Source organism: Patagioenas fasciata, chromosome 26 (assembly GCF_037038585.1).
Source record: "Patagioenas fasciata isolate bPatFas1 chromosome 26, bPatFas1.hap1, whole genome shotgun sequence".
Taxonomy (NCBI): Eukaryota; Metazoa; Chordata; class Aves; order Columbiformes; family Columbidae; genus Patagioenas; species Patagioenas fasciata.
Window position 1 is genome coordinate 3,546,188 of NC_092545.1, and position 13,261 is coordinate 3,559,448.

The following is a 13,261-nucleotide window of genomic DNA, read 5'->3' on the forward strand; positions in this document are numbered from 1 at the left end:
CCTGGCCCAGCTCCGCAGGCCGGTCCCACCAGGGAAGCTGTGTCCCCCCAGCCGACGGAGGGTCCCCCGCCCAGCTCCCTGCCCGCTGGCACCGCGGCATCCACCTCCCCGCGTGCCCCAACATGAAGTTCGGCGCAGAACTGGTGAGTTCCCAGACAATTGTGCTGCTCAACTCTGTTTATTGCTGTGCCGCGTTCCCAGCTGCCTTGGCCTTGGCTTCGCGGCGCCTGCGGAGAGAAGAGGCTGCTGAGGCCCCGCCGTGGCCGCGGTGCCGGGGGGTGCGAGGCTGCGGGGCAGCGCTGGGTGACCCGTGGGGTACGGGCACCCGGCTGCACGGGGGAGCAGCGGTCGGAGCTGCAGGGACACCCTGGCCGAGGTGAACATCTGGGATTTACAGCAGCACCCAACAGGGTGATTTCTGCTGGTAGGAACACGTCACTATTGTGCTTCTCACTTTCCATGGCAATGTCGTCCCTTGTTTTTCTTCCTGCCCTTGCTCTGCCTACGTCTGTTGCTGGGTCAGCTCTTGTTGAGGCAGAGTCACTTTTAAATAACACTTGGAACAGGAAGACCAGGTTTTCGAAAAGAGCACCCAGGAGCTGAGCGGCCAGTTAAACCATCCTTCAGCAGGAGCCTCCGTGGAGTTTGGGCAGTGAGTAACCGGGCACTTCAGAGTACCCTGGCTCTAAATGTTTCAAGACCAATGGCCGCCATCTGATACAGGAGTTTGGCAACACCCCCTGCTCAACAACTCACTTTAGTATCCTCCTCTTGCACAGCCAGCATACACAAAACAGCACTATCCCAAACAGGATGGAGCCCAAGACCCCCGCGACGGCTTCTAAGCAGCGGTTCTTGTAGGTCGCGGAGTCTGTAGTATTGTTGTTCTTCTTGGTGCTCCAACCTGCATGAACAGTTCTGTACCTTAGTGTTTCCTGCACACTACCGGTGATCTCACACGAGGTCTGACAGCGGTTTGAACAACTGTCCCTTGGAGCGAGACAGACAAAAACCGTCCCTGTGTCAGAGAATGCCACCCCCAGCTCTCCCTCCCTGGGGGACCCACACCCCAGGAGGACAGAGTCCGGCCCATGGGGAGACACCTGAGCCTCATTCCCCGCTTTGCCTTTGCTCCAGCACGGGCAATGCTTGCATTCCCCCAGCCTTCAGGCCTTGTCTCCCACTTCTGGCCCCTGCAAGGCTGCTCTGTACCTGGAATCTTGTCAAGGAGGCCGTTGATTCCAGCCTGGCGGGCTTCCCCAGGGTTGGGCAGCTCTGCCAAGAATCAGAGAAAGGTAAAGGCTCAGCAGAGGATGCAGGAGGACGGGGCAGGTTCCCCCTAAGCAGCACATCCCTTTGGACCTCAGTGCACAGGAGGGATCCCCTCCCTTGTGCCTGGGGGAGCACTCAAGGCAAGAGTTTGGCTGCTGAAGAGCCTGCAGACACAGGGATTTTGGTTCATGACGCTGCATGACCAAAGGACAGCAATTACCTGGCATGCCTCGTGATTTCATTGCCCAAGTCCCGTCATCGTAGATCGGCACTACCTGGTCGCCTCTTTTCTGCATCGCCACTTTCTCCCCAGTGTCATGGCTCAGGTCTTTAGAAAGAAATGGAGTCAGTTTAATGAGAAGTAACCTCTTCAAGAACCAAGATCTTCAGGAGGCAATATTTCTCAGAATACATTGATAACACTCAGAAACAAAGCCAGAGCATTTAGGGGTGTCAGTTCAGTTGGGGAAAGCGCCTTTCTGAGGAGCACGTGTATCTAAACCTCCACTTCCCAAGTCTTCTGCTATAGAGCGATATATACCCACCGTGCTCTACTTTGTCCAGTTCCTCCAGGACTTGGTTGAGGACTGATTTACGGGAAGACTTTCTTCTTAACGCCTTAGGCTTTGTTCCTTGAGGACCTTAAGGGAAAGTAGAAAGTTAAATTCGTCACATAAAATCCTGAAAACGAGTGCTTAGCCCGTGAAGTCAGCCAAGGCTGAGCACTCACCCTTGCCATGCCAGGTGTGCTGTGGCATGGGACCCACGCGAGGAGCTGGAAAAGCCCTCCCTGCGCTCACACCTGCACCTGAACAGCCACAGGAAGTTTCCATCAGACCTTGTGACACACACCACAGAACAGCTCGTTCTGCAGGCTCATGGCTCAGGTCTTTAGAAAGAAATGGAGTCAGTTTAATGAGAAGTAACCTCTTCAAGAACCAATATTTTCAGAAGGAGGTATTTCTCAAAGTACATGGACAACACTCAGAAACAAAGTCAGAGCATTTGAGGGTGCTAGTTCAGTTGGGGAAAACGCCCTTCTGAGAAGCACTTCAGCTGAAGGGCAATATATACCCACCATTTACTACTTTGTCCAGTTCCTTGAGGACTTTGTTGAGGACTGAGGGATGCCGGGAAGCTTTTTGTCTTTCTGCCTTAGGCTTTGCTTTTTGATGACCTTAATGGAAAGTATAAAGTTAAATTCCGGAGAAATAAAATACTGTCCACAAGTGCTTATCCCGTGAAGTCAGCCAAGGCTGAATACTCACCCTTGCTATGCCAGGCGAGCTGTGATGCTGGAAAAGCCCTCCCGGTGTTCACACCTGCACCTAAACAGCCACGAGAAGTTTCCATCACACACCGTGATGCACACCATCATCACTGAACAGCTTTAAGCTGGCGGCTTCCCAAGGAACTAAAAAGGCACGACGTACCCATGAGACGGCGCTGAGTGTCAGCTCCGGAAGCCAGTTGGTACCCTAGAAATCCCTTGTGTCCAGCCGTGTCTGCAGACAAACACAACAGAGAAGCTCCCAGGAAATATTTCAATGGACGTCTTTAGAATATTAAACCCTAAATGCTCACTGGTTCAAGCAACAGACCTGAGGGATTGCCGTGATGCTCCCGGACAAGAGCCGGCTGTGGAGTCCCGAGGCCATCGGCTACAGGCTCATCTGGAATCAAGCACATTCCGTTAGATCTTGTCATCTGCTTCTTTCTCAGTGACCTGCGGTGACTGGAGGGGGGACAGGTGGGACCCAGATGTGGGTGGACGTTTCCAAAGCTGCTGAGGGGCCGAGATGACCTGTTTGCTGGCACCTGGCAGCTCTCAAAATACTGCTTCCAGGCTGTGTGCAACACCCCTCACGGGCTGGATGGTCAAACACACGGATCCTCAGGGATTTCTTACTGGGAGATCTCTGGGCTGGGTGCCCACCCCCGACTGTACGCCTACTGAACACGAGAGCTTAGCCCGTGAAGTCAGCCAAGGCTGAGCACTCACCCTTGCGATGCCAGGCGAGCTGCGATGCTGGAAAAGCCCTCCCTTGATTCACGCCTGCAACTGAACACCCAAAAGTCGTTTCCAGCACACCCTGTGATCCCGTCATCACTGAACAGCTTTGAGCTGGCAGCTCCCCAAGGAAGCAAAAAGATACGACCTACCCATGAGACTGCCCTGAGTGTCAGCTCCAGAAGCCAGTTGGTACCCGAGAAATCCCTTGCGTCCAACCGTGTCTGCAGAGAGACACAACAGAAGGTCCCAGGAAATATTTCAACGGACATCTTCAGAATATTAAACTCTAAATGCTCACTGGTTCAAGTAACAGACCTGAGGGATTGCCGTGATTCTCCCGGACAAGGGCCGGGAGAGGAGTCGCAAGGCCGTCGGCTACAGGCACATCTGGAATCAAGCACATTCCATTAGATCTTGTCATCTGCTTCTTTCTCAGTGACCTGCGGTGACTGGAGGGGGCGTCAGGTAATGATGTGGGACCCAGACGTGGGGGGAGGTTCCCAAAGCTGCAGAGGGTCCATGATGACCTGCTTGCTGGCACCTGGCAGCTCTCAAAATACTGTTTCCAGGCCGTGTGCAACAGCCGTCAAGGGCTGGATGGACAAACACACGGATCCTCGGGGATTTCTTACTGGAAATCTCTGGGCTGGGTGCCCACCCCCGCCTGCCCGCCTACCAGTTCCACGTTGTCCACAAGGTGCTGCCCCGGCCTCCTGTAGTTGCAGAGCCAGGAGGAGGAGGATAGAGAGTGAGGTGACCCCCCACCCCTGCATCGTGGCACTGCCACTAGCTTGGCCACAAATACTACAGTTGCTGTGACCACTACAGCTGCTGCAAATGATGCTGCTGCTGTGACCACTGCCGCTGCTGCTGTAAATGATGCTGCTGCTGTGACCACTGCCGCTGCTGCTGCAAATGCTGCTGCTGCTTTGGCCACTGCTGCAAATGCTGGAGCTTCCGCTGCTGCCGCTGCAAATGCTGCTGCCGCCGCTGCTGCCGCTGCCAGCACTGCCAGAGCGGTGTCCGTGCACAGCTCTACACACCAGGGTGTGACACAGAGGGGCTCTGTGACCTCACAGCCCAAGGTGCAGCCCAGGATACCATGGGCCTTCTGAGCTGCCAGCTCACAATGTCGACTCCCGTCCAAATTTTCATTCCCCAGAGCTATTCTCTGGTCTCAGAAGCCGTGCAGACATTGGAATGGTTGAAGTCCCCGAGGAGGACAATAGCCTGCAAGAGCAATGGTCGCATTGAGATATTTGGAATACGTCTGTGATCTTAAATCTGGGCAGTTTTATTACATGTTCTTTACAGTAGTCATGAGTTTTCCTTTCTTCACGCCTCATTTCAGTATGATATAGATGTATAGATGTCGTATTTCAAATGGAGTAAAACTTTTAGGAATTGATACTCCTTAGTTCATATTCAAGCCATAGAGTGGAATGTCCCATTGTACAGAAACGTCGTCATTTCTCTGGCATCCCTAAAAATGCTCTTTTCTTGTGTTGCTAGGTCGGGACTTATATCACATAATACCAGATCCAGTGACCCAAAGGCCTTAGCAAGCAGGGCTGCATAGTGTGGTATAGATCAGTGTCATGGTAGAGATCCACTTCATCCCTGCTTCTCAGAAAAGAAAGTTTTGTGCAAGCTAATAGAGAGGTCACCTGGTAACATCCGATGAATTTGTCGCTTTTCCCAAGGAACGAGCATCAGGACGAGAGGAAAGGGCCTCAGGTTGTGCCAGGGGAGGCTGAGGTAGGATCTTGGGAACAGTTTCTTCCCCAAAGGGCTGTGGGGCATTGGAACAGGCTGCCCAGGGCAGTGCTGGAGTCACCATCCCTGGAGGGGTTGAACAGCCGCAAAAGTGAAAATCCTTCCTCAGCTTTGATTCTTGCCTCTTTCTGTCATATTCAGTCTCAGCCTGAGTAGAAGGGGAGCAGATGGTGTGTAAGGGGATTCCAAGAACTTGTGTAACAGCAAAAGGAAGGAGATGAGCAGCAACAAACTCCTGTCTGTCTCCTCTACAGGGACTGGTGTGTGCTAATGCAGGGAATTCAGCTGCTTTGGCCTGAGATGGGCCAAAGTGAATCTGTCTCCTCCCCAACTGCTGCAGAATAGACCTCTGGGGATGGGTGGGAGAGGAACAGAAACTGTGGGATGTTGCCTGGCTGGTGTTCTGAGAGAGAGATTTGTATTCACTGGGTAACCCAGGGCACCCTGCCACTTTCGTCAGAACAGAGGAAATACAGGACTCCACTCTAGGAACACACCAGCTCTCTAAATCCTACCAATTAGACTCCTTTTCCCTAAGGAAGGTCTGAACTCTGCAGATCTTATTTGTGATGGCCACACTGTGATGCTCGCCCACCTCTGTGGTTGTGCCCTGTGTCAAGATCAGGCTTTTGAAAGAGCATTTGAAGGGCTCAAAAGAGGTAGATGCAATCACACTGTGTTTCTGGATGTGCTCATAGGTGATGGAGGGTACAGCAATGAGAAAGTAGCCAGAGTTAATCCATGCTAAGGCGCTTTATTGAAAGTTGTGGTCAACAGTTGACCTGTTTCAGCATTAGAATCATCAGGAAGGGAACTCTTGGCAGAGGAGATTTCAGGGAAGAACAGCATCGGGGTTGGCTTAGTGCAGCAGCGATCGAGCATCCGTACGTGGTTGCAGAAAGGTGAGGTTTTCAGACCTTGACGTTGACGTTGGAACGGCAGTAGTTCAGCTGCACAAGGTTCAGGACATCGAGTGTAGTGCAGGCTCCTTCGTTGTAGATGGGTTGAAGTTCTTTAAAAAGAAGAAAAAACAAAAGCAAATTCCATGAGATAAGGTGTTAAGTGATCTGTGGGCTCTTTGGTAGCCCTAAATACCTGGCATGTAGTACTCGTGTTCTAAGCAAATTGCACCTTCTAAAGTACCAAAGCAATGACGAAAGAAAAGCAAACATGAGGGGCTGGAAATGCTGCTGTGTCTGAATGCAACAGCCTGCACCTGATCTGTGGAGCATCTTTGTCATACAGGGTTTGCAGACAATCAGCCTGCAGTAAGGCTCCGGTTTATACCGGTTAGTTACAGAGATCTTCATCTGCTTGTACTCACGGGGAACTGGAGAAGCCACTACGGTTGTGGATTCTCTGCACGTGTTGAAGATGTCAGGTCCGTAAATCCTGAGGTCAGGGACAACTCTCTGGCCGAAGACGAATGTGATCTCACGTGTTGGTTGTATTTGACCCTTCAGACCCTGAACATCAAAGCACAGAATGCAGCACGATCAGTGCCTTGGCCCATGGGATGCTGTGCATGTTCCTGTGTCGGGATGGTGACTCGGTGTTTGGTGTTTTCCTCAGCAGTGTATTTAGTGCAGGCTTTTCCTCCCCTGGGTGACTCTGGGGCCCTTGGCAAGCGCTGAATTCAGCTCCTGCGGCAGATGTTCCTGAGGGAGTCCAGGTGCCGGGAGGCTAAAGAGAACAACCTGCCAACCTAAACCTGCTCAGAGAAAACCATCCCCATGGCCAAGTCCCAAGCAACGTTACTGCTCAGAACAACAGTCCTGCCGCTTGGAAAATCTCATCCTCTAACAAAGGAAAAGCACAGAGTCCATGGTAAAGATGTAGGCAGCCTGGATGTCGGGGATTGACATTGACTTTAAAATTAGGGTACGATTTTATCCAAGGGTTATTTACAGCAGCACAAACCCATGAAAACGCCACACGGCAAGCATCCTTTTTGATCTCACCTGGAAGCCCTGAACCACTGTGGGGAACGTCTCAAAGGTGGGCAGCAGGTTTCTGTTCATTTGGGAAATGATGCAAATTCCTTGGGACATCAGTTCGGTTGCAATAAAGCCCTGGAAAATAAAGTTATTCACAACTAGGAATTCAGTTTTTCAATAATTAAGGTTGGAATTAAAATTGCATTCAAAAAGTCATAAATGCAGAGAGCTTTTCCCTCAAACTTGGACTGAAAATGTTAAAACTAAAGAAACAAGTCCTGTATTTTAGTCAGCTTTAGCAGAGCTCGTCTCCCTGTGCATTTTCTGCACAAGCTTGCTCCTTGCCGCTCACCGTGTTGAAGTTCCAAATGGTTTTCCATGGCCCAAATTCGCTCCTTTGCTCGACAGTGACCACACGCAATTCCGGGTTGATGCTCAGGAATTGGATACCGCCATTAACCCTGATTTCCCTGGTGACTTGCTGGTTCTGAAACTGGAACACACAATGAAAAAACACTTTAGACTTGCAAATTAGTCAGTTCTCTCCCCAAAGCTCTAGAAAATCACTGCTATAACAGAAGAAACGTGGGTTCACTGTAAGCGCCTACAGTGACCAGAGACAAATGGTCATCTGGAGGTTTGAGAGGTTTATGCATGAAAGACGGTTCATATTTCTCTGTGCCCAAGGGATGGGACAGAAGCAAGGAAAGCTCCAGCAGCAGGGCCCAGAGAAACAGCGACAACGTGTGTGAGAGCTGGTCCCTGTACTCACGTATTCAGCGATGGCTGGAGTCAGCAAGAGTCCGAGCAGGACGGTGGTCACAACCTGGAAGGAAAAGCAAAACCAAGAGTGTAACTGCAGCTCTGGCTGACACAGCTGGTCAGGAGAATCCCAAGGCCCTTTTGCTTTTTCCTTGCTCCAGGTGTGCAAAAGCGTTGACAAAAATGGACATGGGTTAGGCTTCCTGTAGATGGAATAATGTGCAGTTCAACCTTTAACAAAATCCTTACCTCCTGGTCTGATCAGTGTAACGGGGTCTGAGTTGCTCACTGTGGAGGACAAAACCCTCCCCAGAGAATTCCCTTTTGCTAGAGACACTTGGCTAAAGACACTTCAGAGAGAGAAAGGCAATGGTGGTGAATCAAAGTTGTAGTTTATAAGGAGGAAAGCCGCATACTCACGGTGAGTTTCATCTTGACTGCAGAGCGGATGCTGGTGCAGGTGGAACGAGCAGCGGGAACCGTCCACTTTATATATGTTTTCAGCATTAGGTGTGGAGCGCTTAAGTGTTGAAATAATTCTGTCATTTGTATCTCTGTCTGCGTGTCACTGAAAATTGTTTCCTGCTGTAAGTACTTCATCAATATGGGGATTGTACTTGGGCAGATTTTGGCCAACCAGAGTCTGGTTCTTATCAGATAAGAATCCATTTGCAGCGGATTTTTTTACTAGGAACGTTCCGGCCTTTACTAATTACTTTTGAAAATTCACATCAAACTTTAGAGCAGACATAGACTATGGTTTTTTTTTTTTAAAAAAACCCCTTAGAGTCGACAAAGTAAATAAAAGCCCTTGTACCTTCCAAAATGTGCTCTAAGGTACCATGGAGCCATAGAGTGCACTGAAATACATAGCTCAAATACAAATTGGTCCCGGAAATTGTTTTACAATAGATATGGAATTCAAGCCTGTTGGTATCTGGCAACAATAATTTTTTTCAGCTTGCCTCAACTCATTTTCTGTGATGTAAATTCTTCCTGAACGCCGTGCTTGTTCAGTTAGGGAGGGCCATGTATGCTTGGGCTTTTGTGTCAGGTTGGTCAGTTTCCTTTGGTGTGCGAACTAACTCTGTGACAGAGGATCACTGTAAAGGTTCTGTAATTACTTTTCAAGCGCACTTTATTTAAAGAAATAGTGTTTTTTCTCTATAAAGTCCTCGTTTGCAGTCCCGCGAGCGCGGCGCAGGGCAGGGGCAGCGGCGGCGGGAGGCGCGGAGGGGCCGCCGGGCCCTGAGGGGAGAAAAACCGGTGGGACGAAGGGCGGGAAGAGGCAGCCGCGGGGCTGTGTTTATGATGGTCCAGCTTCATTAGTTTACAGTAACGGAAGTAATTTTTTTTTCTCTAAAGACTCTTCTTAGACCTGGTGTTGGTGTCTCGAATGCGAATATCTATTTTTCTCTTTAAAACCAAAATTCCCTCAGAGATCAGGTTGTCTCAGCATCCTGAATGTGAGAAAAGCAGCACAGCAGAACTGAGGAGAAAGTCCTGTGGCTTCGTAATGCTAATGGGTGGCCTTTGGAATTGAAATTACAATTGTAATTAAATGAGGAATGGTGAAGAGCTGTGTTCTCCAGGCAGCCCAAGTTACTGACATGATCATTGTAGATAATGGGAGTTGTGTTTAGTGGTAAAGCTCCGGTCTCCTCCTTGTTGAGAAAGATCTTTTCTTGCACAGTGAGCAAGACATGGTTCATGTAACTTTTAATGAAATAAAAAAAGCTAGGAGATATATTAAGCATCGCAATGCGTAATATTATAGTAACATGGGGATTGATGGACATGCAATTGAATTAGTTTTGTGAAAAGCTGGACCTTGATGCAAATGTTTTCCGCCCTCCTCTCTGGAAATCTTTCACTGGCAAATGCAGGGTTATGTTGGAAATCGAGAGGAGATGTTCTGCAGAAACTCCCCAGCACGTCAGGCTGGAACTTTGTTTAAATACTGAACCATATGGTTGCTTTACATTGGAGGTGTTAAAATATTTTTGGATGACATTTTGCTTCGGTTTTCAGGTCAACTATTACAGAACCCATCTTTAGGCCCATCGTTTGACTCCTTGACATTTCCAACTCCACTTTTAATTGGTATGGGTACGCTTTTTTTGCTGCCTGCGTTAAACATTGATCAAGCATTGTGAACTAACATCTATATTCAACTCCAGACTGCATTTAATACACATATTCTATGATTTGCAGCTTGATTTCTGGGTTGATCAGTGCAACAGTGCATCTGTCTATTTGTAATGGCCATACTGTATTGCAGTGCTTATTTTTAAAATCACACAGTGTAGTACCTGGCGTGCTACCAAGAAGTTAAAATATCTCAGCTACACATATTTCTGTAAATCTGGATTTCATATCATCTTACATATGGCTGTGCAGTAGATCGAGCACCACTTGCTTTGAGTAGCGATGAATAATTGCTTAAAGTAGCACGTGATATCTCACTGGGAAATTGTACAGGATGAAGTTTAAATGCCAAAATTGGGATTTTGCAAGAACACTGGTTTAGCAACCTGTCTTGGGAATTGCTTCCATGTTTTTAAAGGATTCATAAAAACACAGGGCAGACCAATGTAGGTTGATGATAAATTTTACTGAGACACAAGAGCCTCCCTGCAGAGCAGAGAAAGAGACACGTGGATGATTGAGAAAGTGATCGAGAGAAGATCATAAAGGAGAAAAGTCGTGTTCATGGGTACAGAGCTCTAAGAATATTCTTCCTCAAAACTTCATCAGGAATAAATAATCACAGTAGTAGATGGGCAGTTTATTAATCTTAACTTTCAAGCAGGAAACATTTTGCTTTGGGAGGTTTGAACCTGAAAGAAAAAGAAAAGCTGATTAGACTTGGACTGAGACAATAAGAGAACAATGTTGGTTATATAGCTCTACTTCATGTTGGAAGCTGGTATTGTATATGCGGGAAGCTGCCTACAAAGCTCAGACTGTCACCAGCTGAATCCCAAAACCTTCCAGCAAAAGCCTGGTCTGCAGTTGTGTGCAGCAGATGGACAGACCTGCTGCTTTTCTTTATGTACGCGTTTGCTGATTTCTGGAAAGTCATAGGGAAACCTCAGGATTTCAATAAGAATATTACAAACAGGGAGGTACAATGTTTAAGTGAAGATTAACAAGTTACTCTATTTTGTCACACAAAGCACTGTCACTGGGATACTCACCTGCAGTTGGGTAAGCCAGGTAAGCGGGAATTCCTCTGCACAGGGCTTGGATGCGTTTTCCATATTGGCGCAAGCTTTGGAGTCTGTTTCTGGAGATAATGAAGCGATTCTTCCTGAGGAGATATTGGCGAGAACTGGGTCCCTAAGCATCAAAGAAACAAACACATGAAACTGCATTTAGAAGAAACAAACCTGCTGTTCAGAACCTGTACGTGCATCTTGGGGCATGGAGAAGGGGTTATTCAAGTGCAGCACAGCTTCTGAAAGCCTGAACTCAAGTGGTTCAGCCCTGCTGAGAATCTTGTCTTTGGTTCTTGGGGCCTTTTCTCCTCTTGGTGGGTCAGGAGTGAGTACTTTGCACATGCAATTGTTTTCTCACTGTTTCGTTCACTGCCATACCTTGTGTCCTTGAGGTGCTGCAGGAAACCGTCTATCGTGTAAAAACCTCCTGCCCATTTTAGCAACGATGCAGGCGTGTTTTGAAAATACCTTGGTTGCAACGTAGCCCTGTTAACATACAAAAAGCTCATTGTTGCGGATAATATACAGTGAAAGATAAGTGGATTGCCAGGTAGAAAGACAGGCTAAGAAAAAAAAGCTTTCTACAGTGCAAATAGTCATAGGGAAGGAAAATATTATTTTTTCAATTATGCTGTCTAGGTAAATGTGTCATGGAGAATGATGAGGGACGTTGGGGACAGGGCAGGTGAATTGTGAATTGCCTTCCCCAGCAGTGCCACGTGTACGATACATCATCCCGAGACTCGAGGCAGGTGAAGGAATTCACTGTGGGAGGTGTCTGCAGCACAAACAGCGCAGCAGCAACAACGAAATGGTTAAATGAGAACGCTTTCTGCATCTCCTCTCAAATCCTGTTAAGTTTTGTTGAAGTTTAGGGTTTTTTTAAAACCATTAGTAGTTTTCCATTTCTGAGCCATGGTGGCCACCACTTACAGTCTTGGCGTCCCAGGCAGATTTCCAGCCCTCCAAACCCTCCTCGGAGTCGGCGCAGACCCCGGTGTCCATGACATAGTAGAGCGAGTTCTCACCGTGGTGCTTCTTAAAGTTTTCCGTGTCATTCTGAGTTGTGAAGAAGTTGAAAGGAGGTGTAAGGATTGAGGTGTGCGCATTCCCATAGTCTTTCACTCAAGAAATCAATAGTTCTAGTGCCCGTGCTTTGGCATATTATTGTTCTTCAAGAGGAGAGAGAATTTCTGGCCACAGAGGGGAGGCTGGGAAGCCACTAGTGCTGTTGGGTCAAACCTCACGTTCATCATGCTTTATCCAGCCCTGGTTTTCCTGTGTCTGCTGCCTCCAGCTCAGCGAGACAGAGCAGCTTTATCAGTACTGCTCTATTCCCCTGCAGGCCTATGAGACCAGGTGGAAAAGAACATGGTTTCATTTAAACTCTGGAGAATTCTCTTTAAAGTTAAGCACTAAATGGGATGTGCCAGAGCCAGACTTGCAGAAAAATTTCTGGGAAAATAAAATGCTTCCTTCTTGCTCTTTCCCCAGCAGTAACTTGTAGGCAGAGGGTTATTTACAGTATTTCACTGTATGTTGTGGTCAGATCCTTCATGCTAAGAGTATTGTTTCCCTGAACAGAATGATTTTCAGCGTTTATACCAACCTCAAGACAGGCTTTGATTTCGTAACTAGCAAGTGTCTCTTTCCCTTGATCTATCAAGCACTGAAACATTTTCTGTGGTATAATAATAACAACCAAAAAAAGGCAGTTTCCTGCTAGGTATCAGTCTTTAAAACCCAGCACCACTTTCAGAAAAGCTTTTTCAGAGGCCACAGCTAAAGGTTCCTATGGCAGCAGCGTATGAGCACACACAGCTCTGGACTTACCCGGTTAGCAAGGGCTGGAGCCAGGAGAACTCCCAGCAGAGAAGCCACCACAATCTGAAATGGACAGTTGAGATTCACAACATTGAGCACTGTGACTGCTCATCTTGCATCCACTTATTTGCTGTCATAACAACTTTATTTCCTGTTTAGCTTTGTGCACGTGCTCAGTGGAGAGTATTGATTTGCGTCTGAGCTGTGAATGAGAGGACATTGCCCTTCCAGCGTTCCATGGGTGCGTCTCACCTCATAACACAGCACTTCTCTCTTGCACTTTTGAGTAGGTACACGGTGTGAGGTCCCTGCCAAAAGTGACATTTCACCCGTGCAGTAACAACCCATTTGGCATTTTTACTCCATAATCCCTACATCAATCAGTAATGGCTCACTAGGTGCCAAGAAAGACTCCAAATACTTTTCCAACTGTCCACCTTCATGATTTTTATGAG

At 48.1% G+C, this 13,261-nt stretch overlaps 2 protein-coding genes and 1 long non-coding RNA gene across 3 annotated transcripts; all 3 read right to left on the reverse strand.

Annotated features, from left to right (window-relative positions):
• Positions 1–827: 827 nt before the first annotated feature.
• On the reverse strand, positions 828–1,595 carry LOC139825663 (uncharacterized). Its single transcript, XR_011735878.1, has 3 exons — positions 1,493–1,595; positions 1,213–1,275; positions 828–904 (listed from the first exon to the last, which is right to left on the reverse strand). It is a non-coding gene; the product is annotated as an uncharacterized lncRNA (long non-coding RNA).
• Positions 1,596–5,806: 4,211 nt separating this feature from the next.
• On the reverse strand, positions 5,807–8,450 carry LOC136112286 (gastrokine-1-like). Its single transcript, XM_065856840.2, has 6 exons — positions 8,182–8,450; positions 7,772–7,825; positions 7,352–7,492; positions 7,024–7,134; positions 6,387–6,528; positions 5,807–6,074 (listed from the first exon to the last, which is right to left on the reverse strand). The coding sequence occupies exons 1-6, from the start codon at positions 8,428–8,430 to the stop codon at positions 5,974–5,976; spliced, it is 798 nt and encodes a 265-aa protein (XP_065712912.2). The 5' UTR covers positions 8,431–8,450; the 3' UTR covers positions 5,807–5,973.
• A 2,043-nt stretch (positions 8,451–10,493) lies between these two features.
• LOC136112111 (gastrokine-1-like) lies at positions 10,494–12,863 on the reverse strand. The gene is made up of 5 exons (XM_065856597.2): positions 12,816–12,863; positions 11,916–12,041; positions 11,361–11,468; positions 10,962–11,103; positions 10,494–10,601 (listed from the first exon to the last, which is right to left on the reverse strand). The coding sequence occupies exons 2-5, from the start codon at positions 11,985–11,987 to the stop codon at positions 10,504–10,506; spliced, it is 420 nt and encodes a 139-aa protein (XP_065712669.1). The 5' UTR covers positions 11,988–12,041; positions 12,816–12,863; the 3' UTR covers positions 10,494–10,503.
• Between the last annotated feature and the right edge of the window lie 398 nt (positions 12,864–13,261).